This window comes from Gossypium hirsutum, chromosome A11 (genome assembly GCF_007990345.1).
Source record: "Gossypium hirsutum isolate 1008001.06 chromosome A11, Gossypium_hirsutum_v2.1, whole genome shotgun sequence".
Classification (NCBI taxonomy): Eukaryota; Viridiplantae; Streptophyta; class Magnoliopsida; order Malvales; family Malvaceae; genus Gossypium; species Gossypium hirsutum.
Genome location: NC_053434.1, coordinates 22,501,082 through 22,522,005, shown reverse-complemented (window position 1 = coordinate 22,522,005; position 20,924 = coordinate 22,501,082). Strand labels below are relative to the sequence as shown.

At 33.9% G+C, this 20,924-nt stretch overlaps 2 protein-coding genes and 2 pseudogenes across 2 annotated transcripts; all 4 read left to right on the top strand.

Moving 5' to 3' along the window:
• The first annotated feature begins 4,504 nt into the window (after positions 1–4,504).
• Positions 4,505–6,265, top strand: LOC107911018 (pentatricopeptide repeat-containing protein At5g61400-like; annotated as a pseudogene).
• Positions 6,266–7,544: 1,279 nt separating this feature from the next.
• Positions 7,545–13,412, top strand: LOC107911017 (endochitinase-like; annotated as a pseudogene).
• Positions 13,413–13,555: 143 nt separating this feature from the next.
• On the top strand, positions 13,556–14,334 carry LOC121203410 (LEAF RUST 10 DISEASE-RESISTANCE LOCUS RECEPTOR-LIKE PROTEIN KINASE-like 2.3; the record flags this gene model as incomplete). Its single annotated transcript, XM_041082040.1, has 1 exon — positions 13,556–14,334. A coding segment is annotated over one exon (480 nt), but the record flags the coding sequence as incomplete, so codon positions are not given.
• LOC107911016 (PR5-like receptor kinase) lies at positions 14,057–20,393 on the top strand. The gene is made up of 3 exons (XM_041082039.1): positions 14,057–14,231; positions 19,314–19,798; positions 19,834–20,393. Exons 1-3 carry the CDS (start codon positions 14,057–14,059, stop codon positions 20,368–20,370), a joined length of 1,197 nt encoding a protein of 398 aa, XP_040937973.1. The 3' UTR covers positions 20,371–20,393.
• Positions 20,394–20,924: the final 531 nt, after the last annotated feature.

Genomic DNA, 20,924 nt, shown 5'->3' with positions numbered 1-20,924 from the left:
CTCATCATCCAACTCTCAAAGGAAGAACTGAAAAAACTAGCACTACAAGTTATTAGGCACTAATCTTGACCAAATCGATTTAGCAATCAGAAAATCTCGAAGAACATGTAACGTACTTTCCTCATGATGTCCACAAAAGCTATAAGAGGAATCGGTCGACAGACCTTTCCTTACCCGTTCCATATTTGTCAGGAGGCAATTGCGCGACGCTAACCACAAAAAATTCCGAACTCTTTGTGGCACTCGTACTTCCAAATTACTTCCCATTTAGCATCCTTATCATTCCAATCTATGTTGGCCAGAAGAGAGTAAGTACAGATAAAGAGAACAAGCCATTTTCAGAACTTGACCAAGCAAACCTGTCCTCTTCCGCCATGGGATTTGGTGGAGGAATAGCAGCAACGTGCAACATGGTCGAGGCTTCCAACAAATGCTGGAATTTATGCTACTCCAATTTCCATTAATATCAACCATATCGGAAACACAAACTTCATGATTTGGAGGATTGGATTGAGTAAGATTTACAGGAGGCCCAAGTGCCGGAATTCAATTGTCTATAAAAACGAGTTCTCCTTCCATTTCCCACTCTCCAACAAATATTCGTTTTTAACACATCCCAAATTTTTGCCAACAATTTCTCCATACAAACGAACGTTTTGTTCTAAAAATATGTTCTGGGTACCCAACTTCAACCTTAGACTTGCCTTGATGATCCGAGCCCAAATTGCTTCAGGATTAAGAAGGCTGAAGCCTATTTTAAGAAGAAAAGACTCATTCTTATAAGCAAATCTTCAAAGACCGAGACCACCCGACGAGATTGGCTGACAACAATCCCTCCAATTCACAAGATGCGGTTTTCGCCTTTCATCTTAAGAATCCCAAAAAAGTCCTCGGATCAATTTCTCCAAAATGTCGCAGCGTTCTTTAGGGATCAGAGTTGTCTACATGCAATAATTGGGAATAGCAAAAATGATCGAATTAACCAAAGTAATACGACCAGCCATCGAAAGGAGCTTTGAGTTCCATCCGCTAAGTCGTTCTCGGATTTTATCAAGAAGGAACTGAAAGGTACTCTTCATGACTCTTTAATGAAAGAGGGGCATCCCCAATACTTTCCTAAAGCATCGACCCTTTGAAAACCCAAACTTTGGCTAATCGACCATGCCACACACCTTTGACATTCCCCGAGAAATAAATCTGATTCTTTCTAGCATTAACTTTGTGGCCCGAATAAGCTGCAAATTCGGACAAAATCTCACTAATTAAATTAGCTTGCTCCTCATCTGCTTTGCAAAACAAAATAAGATATCAGCAAAAAAAAAAAAAAAGGTGAGATATTGGTGGAACATCTTTTGACAATCTAATAGGCTTCCACTTACTCAACAAAACAACTGAGATAATCTTTTGCCCAAGCTGCTCCATACCTTTACAAACAAATGCGGAGAAAGTGGATTACCCTGACGAATTCCCCGAATCGATTTAAAGCTTTCAATAATAGAACCATTCCAGAGAATTTGCATAATAGTCGTAGAAACACAGTTAATAATAACACGGACAAAATGATGAGGAATTCGAGCATCAATGAGGGACTCTTGCAGGAAGTCTCACTTAATCTGGTCGCATGCCTTCTTAAAGTCCACCTTAATTGCCATCCAACCCACAAAACCTTCATAAATTTTCATAGAATGAATAACCTCCTAGGCGATCAAGATATTATCATTTATCGATCTACCTGAAACCACTTTACATCATTATTCTTGATGCTCACTAAATCATATTTAAGTTCAGGTTCTAAGAAAACTTATCAATCCCATAACCTAACAGAAATATACTAAAAACATTTTAAGAAATTAACAATGATAGATGAAGGATGAAGATGAAGCTTTTCTGATTAGTGAATCTTGAATCATATAATGATAGATGAAGTTTAGTATTTACTGCTTTTTTTTTTAATCATATATATAGTTATTTGTTTTTAAATTCAATTCAATTCAAACTTTTTTATTTAGTTTTTCACACAATGTTATATTATTCATGTAGAGTTTATGATTTGGAAAAAAAATTTTACGGGTCAAATTTTAATTAGTTAGTTTAGCAATTCACTGAAGGTGTTAACACTTCATTCTTTAATATTGATAATTTAGTACTACATTAGATATTTTCAAAATATAGGTACCACATTAAACATTTTTATAAATATACATGTACCACGACAAAACATATTTTGATAGTTTAACTATATTAGACATTTTTAAACTACAAATATAACCTTCGATCTTTTTATAAAACTACAAGAATAAAATGTGGACAAGAAAAAGATGAGAATGAATGTATATTTGATCCATCTCTCTCCCACTTAAGTATGTTTTTAACTTTAATAATCAATCAATGGCTATAATTCACCCAAGCTTAAGTGAGTGGAAGTGGATTGTGGATAAAAGGTTAATCCACTATCAAGTTTTTAATTATTCTCAAGTCCTAGGTGAATTGCATATTAGAGGCAAAAAATTTACCTTAATCCAATCACTCTAGTTTTGTCATCTAACAATTTTTCCCTGTACTGTTTTCACTAATTATACAAACAGATCATTTATAATTATATTCCCTAGTCAACTCATAAACTTCTCAATTTAGCACTCGGACTGTCTCGGTTTAAGAAAATTTAGCTCCAAAATTAAATTTTTTACATTGACGAAAATCGAGTGGATTAAGTTACTTCTAAAACGTACATAGTCTCCCAATATTTTCGGTTCCTTCTTTCATGTGTTCCTTTACAAATCTAAACTGGTATATATTGTTGCATGGGCTGCTGATTGGACCCAAAATTTGTTACATTGCCTTCCCCTGGTAAAGAAACCTTCTCCACAAGGTTCCAAGCTGGAAAATTCTTCAAAATTTCGTCCTCTTCTTCTCATGTAGCTTGGCTCTCATTTGCACTATTCCATTGCACCAGCAGTTGAGCTACTGCCTGGTTTTCTTGTAACTTGACCCTGAAATCTAGTATTGCCAGCCTCGTTAATTTTTGTCTCCTTCAAACGGGACAGTGAAATCGATTCATGCATATCATAGTGGGTCTGAGCACTAATACCTGATTTTTTATGTTTGATCTCAACCCAGATAAGAAGCATTGAGTTCGGAAAGTTTCTGAGAGACTCATTATGGAGTGCCATTTCTTCAAACCATGTTGGTACTCTTTGACAATTAACGTCTACATAAACAAATTAGCATCCACTAAATTACTCCACTCGACTATTTGTCTCCTTTGCATTCATCAGAACCACTTCTTCGCAGGTACATCCATTCAAACCGACGTGATCGTAACTTAATGGTGGTCCTCAATGGGATTGAGGTGATGACGTAGAGTATAAATAAATGGTTATATATATAAAAAAATGTACTGTTTATATATCAAATAGTTATCTCAAAATAAATGAAGAAATATAAGGTAGAAATAATAAATAAATAAATAAATTAGAGTTGAATATAATTAAATTTAAGATTCATGTTTAGAATAACAAATTTAGCACGTAAATTTAATTCCAAAGCCGATTCAAATGTAAATTACAACATTAGAATACATGGTAGTACGTTGCGGCTCGGCTACTATTTAGTTACGTCGCTGTATACAACATTTTTCATTGGAAATTCAAAGATGAGACAATGCCTTACTGTTATTGGAAGCTAAAAGTCTTAAAAGGTAGAGTGTATGGTCAAAGTCTTCGTTGTGATAATTTCCTCGAAATTCATTTGAGTTGAGCTCAGACAATAATCAATCCTTTCTTTTTATTCATCATTTGACTTGTTCTCTGAAAATCTAAAAACAAAATGACTTCATCATCAACTGAACTTGCTCTTCTTTCGCTTTCCTTATCATTCATGATGCTTGGGGTTGCTACTTCACAAAGTAATAATACCAGAGATATGTCTGCATGTACCTTCCATTTGAGAGCTTTTCTTTCTGGGTAATGGTAATAAGATGAAGACAATGGTTACATGCATCTGCCAGTTTAATAATTTGGGTGGTTAACACAAGTGAGTATGTCCTTTCCGGTATCAAGGCCTCTTTCAGTTTACCTATTCACTGTCTGCTTGGACCCTTTGGATGTCTTGTCCCTGTTCAGATACCCCTTTTCCACGCCATTAACTGCGGGAGGTTATTCTGGAAGTTTTGGCCTGCATTATGATTTCTGACTTGAAATTTCTCTGTTTTTCCCTCGTTTTCCATATTCCTCGTAGAACCATTGCCAATCATCCCTATCATTTTTTCCATCTTCAATCCACTCTTTGATCCAATTACCAACGCTTCAAGTTAATCTTTTGAGTTTTGACCCATTAACGTGAAAAAAAACTAAAGCTTGCATCAATGGAAAAAGAACGGTTTCAGATTTTAGAAGTTACGTAGATTTTCTGAACTGATAAATATAAAAAAAAATTAAAAAAAGAAAGAGAAACAATCTAGATTTTAAAGAACCCATATTGCTAAACCAGAATATAATTAAAAAAAGGGTAAATTACACCAACAGTAACCCCACTTTAGGGTAGCTGATAAAATAGTCACCTAAGTTTCATTTCAGTCACTCAGGTTTCATTTCAGTCACTCAACTTTCAAAAAGTTACAAAACAGTCACTAACGTTACAAAAAAGTGACAAAAGAGTGACTGACTAACAGTTTCCGTTAGTATCTTAACAGAACCGCTGATGTGGCAAGTTAACTAGCTGACGTGGCCAGTTAACTTGCCATGTTGGATGAAGAAATTGAAATGAACCCTAAAAAAAACCCTTTAACAGAGGAGGAGAAGAAGAAGAAGCAGCAGCAACAGAACATGCCTTGTGGGTTTATAGAAATATCAGAACTTACCCTCAAATGCAGGCTTGTAATGCACTTTTAAATGGGTTAATTAAGTTGCGCAGGTTTGACTCCATGTGGGATCTTTATAAGGAATTGCTTTCACGGGGGTTTTTGCCTAATGTTGTTACTTATGGGGTGTTGATAAATTATTGTTGTTGTCAAGGTGATGTTTTAAAGGCACACAACTTGTTTTATGAACTGTTGATGAAAGGAATTCCACCCAATGTTGTCGTCTACACTACTGTCGTAAAGTTACTTTGTAATGAAGGTAAGATGCTAGAGGCAGAACGAATGTTTATATTGATTAAAGAGGGTTATTTCCTTCCAAATTTGTACACTTATAATGTTTTGATGGATGGATATTTCAAGATGGATAAAGTTGAATGAGCCTTGGAAATATACAGGATAATGATCAGTGATAGGTTGGGACCAAATATTGTTACTTTTGGTATCTTGATTGATGGACTTTATAAGGTGGGTGAACTGACGGTAGTTAGGAAATACTTTATTTGTAGGGTTAAGTATGGTGTTTTCCCCAATATTTTTGTCTACAATTGTTTGATTGATGGCTACTGTAGGGCAGGCAATGTTTCTGAAGCAATAGAGTTGAGCTCAGAAATGGAGAGGTTGGAATTTTTACCTGATGTTATCACATATAGCATACTGATTAAGGGTCTTTGTACTGTTGGTAAAGTGGAGGAAGGGAGCTTTTTATTGCAGAAAATGAATAAAGATGGAGTTTTGGCTAATTCTGTGACTTACAATTCCCTGATTGATGGGTACTATAAAGTGGGGAACATGGAGAAGGCTTTGGAAATATGCTCTCAATGAACGAAAATGGTGTAGAACCAAATGTTATCACTTTTTCTACATTGATTGATGGTTATTGCAAGACTGGAAACATGGAAGCTGTCGTGGGATTTTACTCCGAAATGGTTATCAAAGGTATTATTCCGGATGTGGTGGCTTACACAGCATTGATTAATGGGTATTGTAAAAATGGTAATATCAAGGAGGCATTCCGGCTGCATGAAGAGATGCTGGAATCAGGATTAAAGCCAAATGTTTTCACGTGAAGTAGTTTAATTGATAGCCTTTGCAAAGATGGAAGAGTTCAGGAGGCTTTCAGCTTTTTCTTCTTCTTTTTCTCTGTTAAAGGGGGTTTTTTAGGGTTTTTTTTTCAATTTCTTCATCCAATGTGGCAAGTTAACTGGCCACATCAGCTAGTTAACTTGCCACATCAGCGGTTCTGTTAAGATACTAACTGAAACTGTTAGTCAATGACTGTTTTGTCACTTTTTTATAACGTTAGTGAATGTTTTGTAACTTTTTGAAAGTTGAGTGACTGAAATGAAACCTGAGTGACTGAAATGAAACTTAGGTGACTGTTCTATCAGCTATCCCAAAGTTGGGTGACTGTTGGTGTAATTTACCCTTAAAAAAATCAAAATCCAGACATGCAAATTTCCCTCCAAGTTTTCTTAGAAGCCAAACATAACCCAGAAAAAGAATCCCATCTTTTTGAAAAGAAAAGAAAAACCATTCAAGATCTAAACTTTTCCTTATCCTTTATCCACTCCACCTATGTCATCACCCAACTACACACACAAGCCAAGTTAAGCTTCTTCTTAAGAAAAGCCTGATAATCTTTTACATTTGCAGGAATATTGTTGTTGTTATTATTATTTTCTAAACACCCATTCTTCAGCTCCTCCTTAGCTTCCTCCTCTTCGTTATCTTCACCTTTCTTACTAACTTCTTCTCTAAGGAACTGCTGAAAAGCCCACTCTGAAGCATTTTGGTTCATTTCAGAACCGAGGTTTTTATTTCTATCGTCGTCGACACCACCAGCATCGGAAGTGACGGCGGATGAAGACCAGTAGTGATTGGGGATTTCTTCAACGAGGATCTATTGTGATTGGTTGGGTCGTTTGAGGGGATTTCTTCAACCGACCATATTAAATTAGATTATTTGTATTGTTAACAAATTTCAATTTTAGCTAATTTCTCGATAGAAAAAAAGGTCTATTTCCATTTTGGGTTTAATTTTTTTTCTCATTTCATTGAATTCGCTAATTTGAAAGGGGTATTTGTTGAACTTCAATGGGGGGTTTTTAAAAATTTTTAACTTCAATAATAATAAAAATAGTCAATTTTAACAGAAATTAAATCTATAAACAAAATCCAGCTGAATAAAAGCTTTGAAATCTGTCGAGAAAATAAAAAACTTGCCGATGAAGAACCTAATAGGGCAGATTCAGAGGTACCCATTGATGCAAGCTTCAATTTTCTTTCACACTAAGTCGGGTTAATGGGTTAAATGATTAACTTAAAATTTTGTAATTTTTAAAAGAATTAAAAGAATTTTTTTTTATTTTGTAATTTTTTCAACAGAATATCTTAGATGTTAGGTGAAAAAATATTAATAATTTTTCTAATAACAGTGACAAAATTAATAAAAAAATTAAAGGAGTAATTTCGCCAAAATTAGCATTACTTTTCTATGTTATTTTGTCAAATCTATTTTGAAAATCTAATCACAAAATTATTTTAGTGGACTGAATGATGAAATAAAATAATCATATTTGTCCACAGATCAGATTGGATAGATTTGGGAGTTGAAACCTTTTCTTCATTTTAATTTCTAATTCAGCTGGAAAGTCTAATTCATGAAATTACAAAATTTATACATTAAATGGATATACACCCTCTAGTACTTGTTCAATCCAAATCTGAAAACCCACACCAAGTATCAATGGATACGAAAAAGTTGTATGCTCTTTGACGCTAAGTAGTCTAGCAATGTTCTTGCAGTAGAAGCGTGCGGAAAACAAGCAGGAGGTGCTCTATGTCCAAATAGACAGTGTTGCAGTAAATATGGAATGTGTGGCAGCACGTCTGACTACTACGGATCTGGCTACCAGAGCCAATGTAGTAGCAATGATGTTGGCAGCATTTTCACTCAACACCTCTTTAATCAGATGCTTAAATATTAAAATGATTCACGTTGTCCTGGCAATAGTTTTTACACTTATAGTTCTTTCATTGTCGCTGCTCAGTCTTTTAATGGATTCGGCACAATCGAAAATCTTACAACCAGAAAGAGGGAACTCGCAGCTTTTTTGGCTCAAACCTCTCATGAAACAAGAGGAGGATGGCCAAGTGCACCAGATGGCCCATATGCATGGGGATATTGCTATATAAGGGAACAAAACAACCTCGAAGCATATTGTAGTCCTGGCGTCTGGTCATGTCCTCTTGGTAGATTGTATTATGGACGAAGACCCTTCCAATTGGCTTAGTAAGTTTATCAGTCTCTCAACTAATGAAGTACTAGTTCATGATGTTGTTAACTGACTCAACACAACTTTCACGATTTGATTTCCTCAGCAACTTCAACTATGGGCTAGCTGGAAGAGATATTGGAGTAGACCTTGTTAGAATTAAGTGATCCGAATTCTTATTTAAATAAAATACAGTGGTAAAATAAAATAAAAGAAGAATCTATATAGAATTACACTTCTTCTATTTTATTTTAGAATAAGGTTTTTTAAACCTTATTAAATTCCATCTATTTGATATTGATTAGAATAAAGTGTTTCAGTCTTACTAGAATATGGCTTTACAAGCCTATAAATAAACAAAGTCTATTCCTCTTGTAATCATTTGAATTCGACATAGTGAATTTTCTTCTCCTCCGCCCGTGGTTTTTCTCGAAAGGGTTTCCACGTAAAATCTGTGTGTTTATTTTATTTTATTTTATTTTTCACAAATTAGTATCAGAGCTTCCGGGTTGTTCATCTCAATCACGGTAATGGCGTCTTTGAAGTATGAAATTCCGCTGTTAGATCGCAACACCAGATTTGCATTATGACAGATTAAGATGCAAGCAGTTCTTGCGCAGATGGATCTGGAGAATGCCCTGCTAAGGATAGATAAGATGCCTTCGACATTAACAGATGAAGAGAAGAAGCGTAAGGATCAAAAGGCATTAACACAATTACATCTGCATTTGTCTAACGAAATTTTACAGGATGTGATGAAAGAGAAGAGCGTCGCTACATTATGAAAGAGGCTAAGACAAATATATATGTCGAAAACTCTAACAAGCAAGTTGCATATGAAGCAGTGTCTTTATGCTCATCGTTTGGAGGAAGGTGTGTCTATACACGAACAATTAACAGTGTTTAAAGAAATTCTCTCAAACTTGGAGGCCATGGAGATTCAGTATGATAAGAAAGATCTAGGGTTGATTCTACTTTTTTCGTTGCCCCCGTCTTATTCAACCATTAGAGACACGATTTTATATAGCTGTGAGTCTCTCACAGTTGATGAGGTTTATGATTCTTTGACCTCGTCTGATAATATGAAGCATCTTGTGGTTAAACCCAACTCTCAGAGAGAGGGTCTCATTGTTCGTGAGAGACAAGATCGGAATGCTGATGATAATCGTGGAAGGACACATGAACGGAATCCTTGCGGTAAATCTAAGGGTAGATCAAAGTCTTCAAATAGAGGTAAAACTTGCAACTTCTGTAAGAAGAAAGGGCACATTAAATCTGAATGTTATAAGCTACAGAATAAGATTAAAAGGGAGGCTACGAATCAAAAGGGAAAACAACTAGAAAATTTTGGTGAAGTTGATATTGTAGAAGACTAGAGCGATTATGAACTTCTAGTCGCTTCTGTCAATGATTCTAAAGTAAACGAGGAGTGGATACTTGATTCAGGCTGCACCTTCCACATAAGTCCCAATCGGGATTGGTTTACAACTTACCAAACAGTGTCTGAAGGTGTTGTTTTGACGGGAAATAATGCTTTGTGTAAAATCGCAGGTGTTGGAACAATTAAATTTAAGATGTTTGATGGAGTTGTCAGAACACTTAGTGACGTACGACATGTTCTAGAATTGAAAAGAAATTTGATTCAAAAGGGTACAGATACATAGCTGAAAGTGGAGTTTTAAATATTTCCAAAGGTTCCCTTGTTGTGATGAAAGAGCAGAGAAAGATTGCCAAGTTATATGTTTTGCAGGGTTCTACTGTTACTGGTGATGCAGTTGTCGCTTCCTCTTCCTTGTCAGATGATGATATTACTAAAATTTGGCATATGCGCCTACGGCATATGAGTGAGAATGACATGGCAGAATTGAGCAAAAGAGGACTTCTTGATGGGCAAGGAATTTGCAAACTGAATTTTTGTGAGCACTGTGTTTTTAGGAAGCAAAAAAGAGTTCGATTCATCAGAGGAATCCTAACACGAAGGGAACGTTGGAGTATATTCATTCTGATCTATGGGGGCCATTTAAAGTGCCTTCGAGAGATAGAGCTAATTATATGCTAACATTTATTGATGATTTTTCCAGAAAAGTTTGGGCGTTCTTCTTGAAGCAGAAAAATAATGTGTTTTCTGCATTTAAGTCTTGGAAAATTATGATTGAAAAACAGAAGGGAAAACAAATAAAATACCTCCACACAGATAATGGCTTAGAGTTCTATTCTGATGAGTTTAATAGATTGTGTAAGTCAGAAGGGATTGTGAGACACTTGACAGTTCACCATACTCCACAGCAAAATGGCGTTACAGAACGAATGAATAAAACGATCATGGAGAAGGTTCGATGTATGTTGTCAAATGCCAACTTACCAAAGTCGTTTTGGGCCGAAGTAGCTTCTACTGCATTTTTTTTATCAACCGATCCCCATCCTTTGCCATTAAGAAAAAGACTCCATAAGAGGTATGGTCTGGTAATCCTGCTAATTATTTTGATTTAAAGATTTTTGGGTGTCCTGCGTATGCTCATGTTGATAATAGAAAATTGGAACCGAGATCCATTAAATGTATTTTTCCTGCGTATGCTCATGTTGATAATACAAAATTGGAACCGAGATCCATTAAATGTATTTTTCTTGGTTATAAAGCTGGTGTAAAAGGGTATAAGTTATGGTGTCCTGAAAATAAAAAAGTTGTGATTAGCAGAGATGTTGTTTTTGATGAAACTACTATGCTACCTAACTTATCTCTTAAAGACTCTTCCAATAAAGAAAATCAAAGGCAGGTGCAGCATCAGATTAATACAAATTCTACTCCTCAAGCCAGTACAAAAATTGAGAATAGAGTTGCTTCTTCACCGCAATACTCTATCGCTAAAAACAGAACTAGAAGAGAAATTAAACCTCCAAAGAAGTATGCTGAGGCTGATCTAGTTACTTATACTTTAAATGTGGCTGAAGATATAGATACGTGTCAAGAGCCATCTAATTATTCTGAGGTGGTTAGTTGTGAAGACTCAGAAAAATGGATGTTTGCTATGTAAGAAGAGATGGAATCACTCCACAAAAACAAAATATGGGATATTGTGAAACTTCCTAAAAGTAAAAGACTATTCGTTGTAAATGGGTGTTTAAAAAGAAAGAAGGGACTCTAGGAGTTGAAGCACCTAGATATAAGGCAAGGCTTGTTGCAAAGGGTTACAGTCAAATTCCAGGAGTGGACTTCACAGATGTGTTCTCCCCAGTTGTTAAGCATAGTTCAATTCAAGCTTTGCTTGGTATTATGGCCATGCATGATTTGGAGCTTGAGCAGATAGATGTAAAAACTGTATTTTTGCATGGAGAACTTGAGGAGGATATTTACATGCAACAACCAGAGGGTTTTACAGTCTCAGAAAAAGATGACTATATTTGCTTGCTGAAAAAGTCCCTTTACGGTTTGAAACAGTCACCAAGACAGTGGTACAAGAGGTTTGATTCCTTTATGACTTCTCATGATTTTAAAAGAAGTAGTTTTGACAGTTGTGTTTACTTTAAGAAAAACAGTGATGGTTCTTTTGTGTATCTACCTCTTTATGTTGATGACATGTTGATAGCAGCAAAAGATAAAGGAGAGATAAGAAAGGTCAAAGCCCAACTAAGTGAAGAATTTGAGATGAAAGATTTAGGACCAGCAAAGAAGATACTTGGTATGGAGATTCTTAGAGATAGAAAAGTAAATAAATTGTACCTAAGTCAGAAGGGGTACATTGAGAAAGTTCTTTGCAGTATGTAGAGTGCTAAGCCTGTTAGTACTCCTTTAGCAGCCCATTTTAGACTTTCATCGGCTTTGTCTCCACAATTAGATGATAAAATTGAGTACATGTCACGTGTTCCATACTCTAGTGCAGTGGGATCTCTCATGTATGCTATGGTTTGTTCAGGTCCAGATTTATCATATGCAGTTAGTGCAGTTAGTAGATATATGGCGAATCCTGGTAAAGAACATTGGAAAGCAGTTCAGTGAATTTTAAGATATTTACGAGGTACTACTGATGTTTGCTTACAGTTTGGAAGAACTAGAGATGGAGTAATTGGGTATGTTGATGCTAATTTTGCTGGAGACCTTGATAGAAAAAGATCTCTCACAGGTTATGTCTTTACAATTGGAGGTTGTGAAATTAGTTGGAAAGCCACTTTGCAAACTATAGTCGCTTTGTCTACCACTAAAGCTGAGTACATAGCGATTACTGAGGCTTGTAAAGAAGGTATTTGGTTGAAGGGACTCTTTAGTGAACTCAATGAAGACCTTCAAATCAGCACAGTATTTTGTGACAGTCAGAGTGCCATCTTTCTTAACAAAGATCAAATGTTTCATGAGAGAACAAAACACATTGATGTTAGATATCATTTTATTTGTGATATTGTTGTGAGCAAAATTAGTACTCATGAAAATCTTGCAGATATGATGACTAAGTCACTTCCTATAACCAAGTTTGAGCATTGCTTAGACTTGGTTGGTGTTCATTGTTGAGGTTAAACCCTTAAGGGGTTTTATGGAAGAAGTGGAAAACTTGTTGTTGAGAATTCGCGATGAAGAACTTGTTCATTGAGAATTCGTGTCAAGGTGGAGATTGTTAAAATTAAGTGACCCGAATCCTTATTTAAATAAAATACAGTGGTAAAATAAAATAAAAGAAGAATTCATATAGAGTTATACTTCTTTATTTTATTTTAGAATAAGGTTTTTTAAACCTTATTAAATTCAATCTATTTGATATTGATTAGAATAAGGGGTTTCAGTCTTACTAGAATATGGCTTTACAAGCCTATAAATAGACATAGTCTATTCCTCTTGTAATTATTCGAATTCGACATAGTAAATTTTCTTCTCCTCTGTCTATGGTTTTTTCCCGAATTGGTTTTCACATAAAATCTGTGTGTTTATTTTATTTTATTTTATTTTTCACAAACCTAATAAATAATCCAGACCTCGTAGCCACGAACTCGACTATATCCTTCAAGACGGCCATTTAGTTTTGGATGACCCCACAAGGAAACAAACCATCAAGCCATAAAGTAATTGACGGGAAATGGACACCGTCTATTGCAGAAAGGGATGCAGGTTGGCTCCCTGGCTATGGAGTCATCACTAACATAATCAACGGTGGGGCAGAGTGCGGTCATGGTCCTAATAACAGGGTGGTGGATAAGATTGGTTTCTATAGGAGGTACTGTGACATTTATGTGTAAGCTACGGGAGCAACTTAGATTGCTATAACCAAAAGCCTTATACAAGCAGACGATCCTAACGTAGGTAATAAATACATATCGATTTCAACATTAAGTCTTATACGAACCGACAATCTCAAGGCTGTGGTGATTGTTGATGTCACCACAATAGGTGACATTAGCAATCAACCCTTTCTTATATCTCTTCTCTGAAAATTTTTGAAAAAGAAAATGGATTATATTTCTTTCTACCTCTTCTTCTGTTTTGTTTAATCTTGCGTTTCTTGTTTCATCACCCAGTCCTAGTCAACTGTACGAGAAGTGTCGTGATGCAGTGTTCAAATATGGGGATATCTCCATTGGATATCCTTTCTCCGGAGGTGATCGAGATCCAGAATGCGGACATCCTAATTTAGAGCTTCGCTGTGACGATTTTACTAATACTGCTAAGATTGAAATTGTTGGTATTAAGTATATGGTGTTGGATATTCATCATGAAAGCTGGATTCTAAGGATTGCGAGGGAGGACTTCATCAACAATGGTTCTTTTCGTCCTCAAATTCCAATTCAAAATTCGGTCCTGAATTCTAAGCCATTTGTTCTCGGTTCTGGGAATACTAATCTCTGTTTTATGATTGCCAACCTTCATCGAGTCTTGGAATATTCCCTTGCAATTCTTCAAATTACAACAATGTTTCTATAACTACAGATAATATCTATCGAGATGAATGTTCAGTTAATGTTAGAGTTCCTGTTCTTCAATCTTCCTGGGAAAGATTTTGAAATAAAACCTTGGATTTGGAAGAAGCACTGGAAACAGGATTCGAGGTGCAATGAGAGGAGGATATGGAAGCCTGCCAAAAGTGCAATGCTTCCGGTGGAGGCTGTGGTTTTAACGAGTCAAACAATCAAACATTCTGCTACTGTTCATCAGGATTTGAGAGTTTATCGGATCCTAACGAATACCATCAATCCCATCTCCCACCATCTCTAACATATACCAAAAACAACAATATTACCAAATGTATGTATATACTTTCCATTTATGCAATTAAACAATTTTGTTTATCTAATATGAAATATTACATAATTTTTACAAAATTAAATGAATTACTTATTATAAATTCTTATAAAAATTTTAAAAAATTAATTATTATATATAATAGTTGAAATGTTTTAAAATCTCAAAAATGAAAAAACTTTTAATTAAAAATAATATATAAGAAATAATTAAACATATAATTTGAAACTAAATAATAATAGCACATACAATATACAATGTATACAAAATTACAATATTAACTTTAATTTAACTACTTATTATAATGGCGTCATTAATATTGAGTTGATGCCAAGTAATACAAAGTTAATAAGAAATTTAAATAGTAGTATTTATATATATATATATTAAAAATAGTTATAAAATTAACAATATAGATATTTTAGTAAACTTTTTTAGACGGGATAAAACTTGCTTTCAAACCTGCTCCTATGAGGTGAGGGTGAAACTTGATGGATTCGAGTTATTTTACCATGTAAAATTATTGACTAATCAATTATTCAATCAATGTCTACTAATATAAAAAATTAATTAATTTAATTAATTATTTTACAATAGTAATAAATAATGGTTGAAAGCATTGAAGTAATTGTTTTTTCTATAGGTTTTTTTAGAAGAGTGGAACCAAAAAGAGTTTATTAATAGCATTATTATTTGGTATATTTATGGTGATTTTTTAACTCTACAAACAAAAGAAATTATCTTTTGTCCTTAATTAGTATTTAAAAAATTAAAAACTAGATGAGCTATACATGGCGATTTTTTATCCTACTTGTAAAATTAAAAAACTTCTTCACCAACAAATACACAAGAGATGAAGACGAGAGCGAATAAGAAGGAGATAAAGTGGTGCAATGGAGATCAATTAACCTATAAAGGTCAAGAGTTGGAACAAGAACAAGGGGACAGGTTGATCAAATAGATGAATATAGAGAATAACCTTAAAATGCTAAAAATTCGATCTTTTATTTGTTGTTTCAAAGGGTACTTATAGAATAGGTCCCTTTATCCGCAAGTATGACATGTCAGGATATACATTTGATCCTATTAAATGCATAATAGATAATCATAGGCACGTATTGTAACACCCCTAATCCGTAACCATCGCCTGGATAGGTTAAGAGGCATTACTAAACCTATAACTCAATTCAAAACATTCATTTAACAATTATCTCTCATTTCAATAACCATTATTTCACATTAAAAATGTACTTAATTTAATCATACAAAGTATTAATCATGCATCTGGGACTAAATTGATAACATGTAAACGTTTCAGAAACTTAGAAAATTTTAAACTTTTCAAGGGTCACACACTCGTGTCAACAAGCCGTGTGCCTCACACGGCATTAGACATGTCCGTGTGTCTAAGCCGTGGCAAAACAGGGCATACATACTGACTTGTTCACATGGCCATAAGACACGCCCGTGTGCATTGGACGTGGTCGAAACTGACTTGGATCACAAGGCTAGCCACACGCCCGTGCGTATTGGCCGTGCTCAAGCCTGACTTACAATTGTAGGGTACCCTAGGGAACACACGGCCGTGTAACGTGATCGTGTGTCGCACACAGCTAAGACACATGTCTGTGTCTCTTCCCGTGTGGACAAAAATAAGTCATTTAAAAAGCCAAATTTGCCACCCTAAAACATGAGCATTTACAATCATATTTAACCACAATTAAGCAACTCAATTGGCAACCAAATTAACCAATCCAATACACATTATAAGCCATATCCAAACTTACCATTTACATGTCCATATACCTATATAGCTACATATACAATTCATTCATGTAACATCCATATATTAAGACTTATTTTGCATAATTTCATTCAAGCATTACCGTACCAAAACCTACCATATTCAAACACATATATATAAACAACCAAAACATGGTACCAAATAAGACAAATCACATGGTTAACTTATATACAAATTCATTCTCAAACCATGATATCAAAACATAACTATTACTATCAAACTAGCCTATACATGCCATATTTATATAAGTTCATAAGTTCAAAATACCAAACGGAAATTTGGATAGTGTAACGTGCAAATCCGACTTGTCCAGAACGAGCGGGCTAACGAACTTCTATAAGACATAGAAATAGAAACAGAGTAAGCTTTTAATCTTAGTAAGCCCGTATAATTCAGAATTAAACTTACCATTTAAAGTAATCAAAGCAATAATAAAATGCCAACAATTCAATTTAACCATCACCTAATCATACATAATCATCACATGTTAGTTATTTAACTAATACATAGACCATAACTTGTCCATATAACATTATTTAAGCCCGTTGAACCTATTAGAACTCCAAAGAATAATCGAGTGAACAATGTTAATATTCCGTCAATTCATCATCATACATGCTCTTTCGAGTCATGGTCGGTAAGCTCTTACTGAGCTGATAAACAGTAAGCTCTATTGAGATAAAAACAGTAAGCTCTATTGAGCTAAATAATAAGGTCTTTCGAGCTGAATCAATAAGCTCCAATGAGCTAAAACAGTAAGCTCATACGAGTTATGGTGAGTTCGCAACAAATGCAGGAGCTCAACCATTACGATAATTCCAGTAACATGTCACTCGTATCCAATGAATTCAAATAGTTCAAACGGAGCTCGATAAGGAATACAATATATATCAATGCATTCATTTTTAAAATATTTTCATTATGTACATTCATTTCAACAAATAAATTATAGAAAAGTTCGATTCCAATTATACGAACTTACCTCATATTTGCTCTTATAACTGTCGTCTACTCGTCTACCTTTCGTTTCCCCCGATTTAATTCCGGTATTTGCTTATCTTGATCTATATAATATTAAAATTAACTCATTCAAACTTTCATTCAATTCAATTTAGTCTAAAACATTCATTTTGGCTAAATTACAAATTTACCCCTTGACTTTTAACTATTTTTTAATTTAGTCCTTTTTTACACAAAATGGCAAATTTATGCAATTTACCCATAGCCCATGTATAACCAAATTTCATATAACCTCTTAACAACCCATATTTTCATTTTATTTCACATTTCTAACCACAATATTTCTATCTTTTTCAATTAATCCCATATGCTCATTTTTGTCAAAATTCACTTTATAAAACTTGTATATCTATTAACAACCATCAATAATCAAAGAAGAGACTTCAAAATACCTAAGTATTCAACAATGGCATATCTCAAAATCTTTATACATTTCAAAATCTAAGGTACGAGCTAGTTAGATTAAGCTGCAACGAGCTCAAAAATGTAAAAATCATTAAAAATTGAGTCAAAACGAACTTATATGCTCAAGGTAAAGTGACTGAATGTTTGAAGCTTTAAAAATGGTTATTCCTTGCCCTTGATTCGGTTGAAAAGATGAATGAAGAATAAAAATGCATTTTGTTTTATTAAATTAAACTTTATTAATTAATCCAATTACCAATATAACCTTATAATAAATCATCCATATATCATGTAATTCATGGACATGAATGTCCACGAACATTAACAAGGGTATATTATCAACTTAAGGGCTTCTAATATAAATTTCATAGCTATTTGAATCATTTAACTAATAGATCTCATATTTTATGCATTACGCGATTTAGTCCTTTTTATCTAATTAAGCATTTAAACAGTAAAATTTCTTAACGAAACTTTCACGTAATTAATCTATCATGCTGTAAACCTTAATAAAATAATAAAATAAATATTTTGACTTCGAAATTGTGGTCCCGAAACCACTGTTCCGATTTGACCTAGAAACGTGCTGTTACACGTATCATGAGACTCTATCAATATAAGATAGTTAAGCCTAAATAGACTTCTTATTAGAATAGTATTCACATTTAAGTTTGTGCAGATGACTCTTTAAAGTAGAATGGGTGATTACATTCAAAAATAATGGATGAGAGGTTTGTTGAAATGTTATTTTAGAGGAAGCCATTGCGGAGTCAACGATGTCTTTAATGCTAACATGTGTCTATTTGACGGAGCATATGACATTATTATTATTATTATCATTATTATTATTAAAAACTTCTTCCTTTTTCAACTATGTCCACCCATTGCAGTACCAGATTATTTGGTTTTATTATAATTTGACAAATTCAACATGGCATTTATTTATTTTCTGTTTTTAATAACATGAATTTTGTGTGAATGTTTTAACCCAAAAAAATTGTTGAAATTATTTCAATGATTGAAATTGTATGTAACCAATGTGTGGTATATTGTATTTAATAGGTGGGTCCAAATCCAAGTTGAAGCTGGCTCCAATTTTAATAGGTATGAAACATTTTTTTGTGGTTTGAATTAATTATATATCTTCTACTCACACACGATCACAACTACTATAATGTCTTATAGGTTGAGGTTTATTGGGTATTAATATGTGGTTTTGTTGCTACTATAATTTTTTTTTTAATTTGGAATCAAAATCAACATGTCTAATCCAAAGTAATATTTTCATGTACTCACTATTTACTACAATTAAACTTTTAGGGTTAAAGTAGGTTTTAATTGATATAACTTAATTGGTTTTAAACAAATATATATTTACTCTTTCTATAACTTATAATCAGGGTAAATCCAGCAAATCAAAATAAAATTTTAAAAGTTTAGGAGACCAAAGTTAAAAAAAAAAAGGAAAAAAGAATAGTTTAAAAGAGACTTAATTAAATTAAATATCTCACAAATAAAACGGGTTAAAATAAATATTTTACCTTTTAGCTAAGGCGGGAATGTCAAAGCCACTGAATGCTTTGTGCTTATAATGCTTTTGTTTTAAATTAACAATGATACTTTATGTGTTACAACTAACAGAAGTTCAAGGGTTTCCTTCAACATTTTTCTATAATTTTATTCATTACGTTCTTTTACTTAATTAAATATTACATATGTGTTAATAAACAGGATTAACAGTTGCTGGAATTGTATTGGTTTTTTCCGTTTGCTTCATTGTCCTAAGGTTCAAAGGAAAATCATTATCGAATTATCTCCGAGGAAAGATAAACGACGATGCTAGGATTGAGGCATTCATCACAAAGTTTGGTCTTTTTGCTCCAAAACAATACTCTTATGAAGAAATCAAGAAAATGAGGAATAAATTCAATAATAAATTAGGTCAAGGAGGTTTTGGAAGTGTATATAAAGGAAAACTACCTAATGGTCATCTTGTGGCGGTTAAATTCTTAAGTGAAATGAAGGGAAATGGAGAGGATTTTATGAATGAAGTAGCTAGCATTAGCAGAACTTCACATGTTAATATAGTGACTTTACTTGGTTTTTGCTTTGAAAGATTGAAGAGAGCTTTGATCTATGAATTCATGCTTAAAGGATCATTGGACAAGTTCATTTATGGTCAAGGATCAGATAATCAAAGTCGTCAATTGGAATGGGTAACTTTGTATGACATTGCACTCGGCATCACTAGAGGACTCGAGTACTTGCATCAAGTTGTAACACAAGGATCTTGCACTTTGACATAAAGCCTCACAATATCCTTTTGGATGAGAATTTTTGTCCCAAGATCTCCGATTTTGGCTTGTCGAAATTATGTGAAAAAAACAAGAGTATTGTATCAATGATAGGTGCTAGAGGAACTGCGAGATATATTGCTCCAGAAGTGTTTTTTCAAAATCTAGGAGGAATTTCTCATAAATTTGATGTCTATAGTTATGGAATGATGGTGCTTGAAATGGTCGGAGGTAGAAAAAATGTTAATGTTGAAGCATCCCAAACTAGTGAAATATATTTTCTGTCATGGATTTACAAGCATCTTGATCAGTCTACAAACTTGAATATTAATGAAGAAATAACAGAAGAGGAAGCAGAAATAACAAGGAAATTGATTGCAGTGAGCCTTTGGTGCATTCAAACCAATCCATTAGATCGACCGTCAATGACTAGAGTATTAGAAATGTTGCAAGGAAGCCTTCAATCATTGGAACTCCCGCCACGAACTACTTAACATTTTTGTCAAGTTGAGGAAATTGTTCATTAAACATGTGTTTATTATTTTTTTTAATTTATTTAACATGTAGTGTTCGTGAATTTAAAAGAGTTATAAATATGGGAAAATGCAAATAAGGGCAGGCAGAAGATATGATGATCTATTTGATGATTTCTGATAGAATCTATAATGATAGAACCTATAATTGATTAAACAAACAATTATTCGAAACGTAACCTGAAATTTGAGAGGTTTTTTTAGAATACTTTTTAATACTACCTGCCAAATTGGAAAAATAGCAAATGCTTATGACTTGGTGTTTATTCATGTGGACAATGTGTATGATTTTGTTGAAAGTGAAAATGAGATTGAAAATATTGAGAGAATTTTTTAAAGTGTCGTCTTTAGGGATGTCAACCAAATTTCTCAACAGTGGAACGTATTGTCTCTCAAGGTAGAGTTTTGTCTCCCGTTATGCGGAGAGCCATTTACGGTTCACAAAGGAGAACACTTGACCATAGGTGGATGTACAGCCACCCATCAAAAGGCGACTTAAGTGTCTTGCCCTTGTG

Bases quoted from the DNA above. Each gene is read 5' to 3' on its own strand.
- LOC107911016 (XM_041082039.1), top strand. From the start codon at position 14,057: ATGAATGTTCAGTTAATGTTAGAGTTCCTGTTCTTCAATCTTCCTGGG. The intron at 14,232-19,313 runs GTCAAACAATCA...GTTAATAAACAG, and splicing joins GGAGGCTGTGGTTTTAACGA to GATTAACAGTTGCTGGAATT. The intron at 19,799-19,833 runs GTAACTTTGTAT...CGGCATCACTAG, and splicing joins AAAGTCGTCAATTGGAATGG to AGGACTCGAGTACTTGCATC.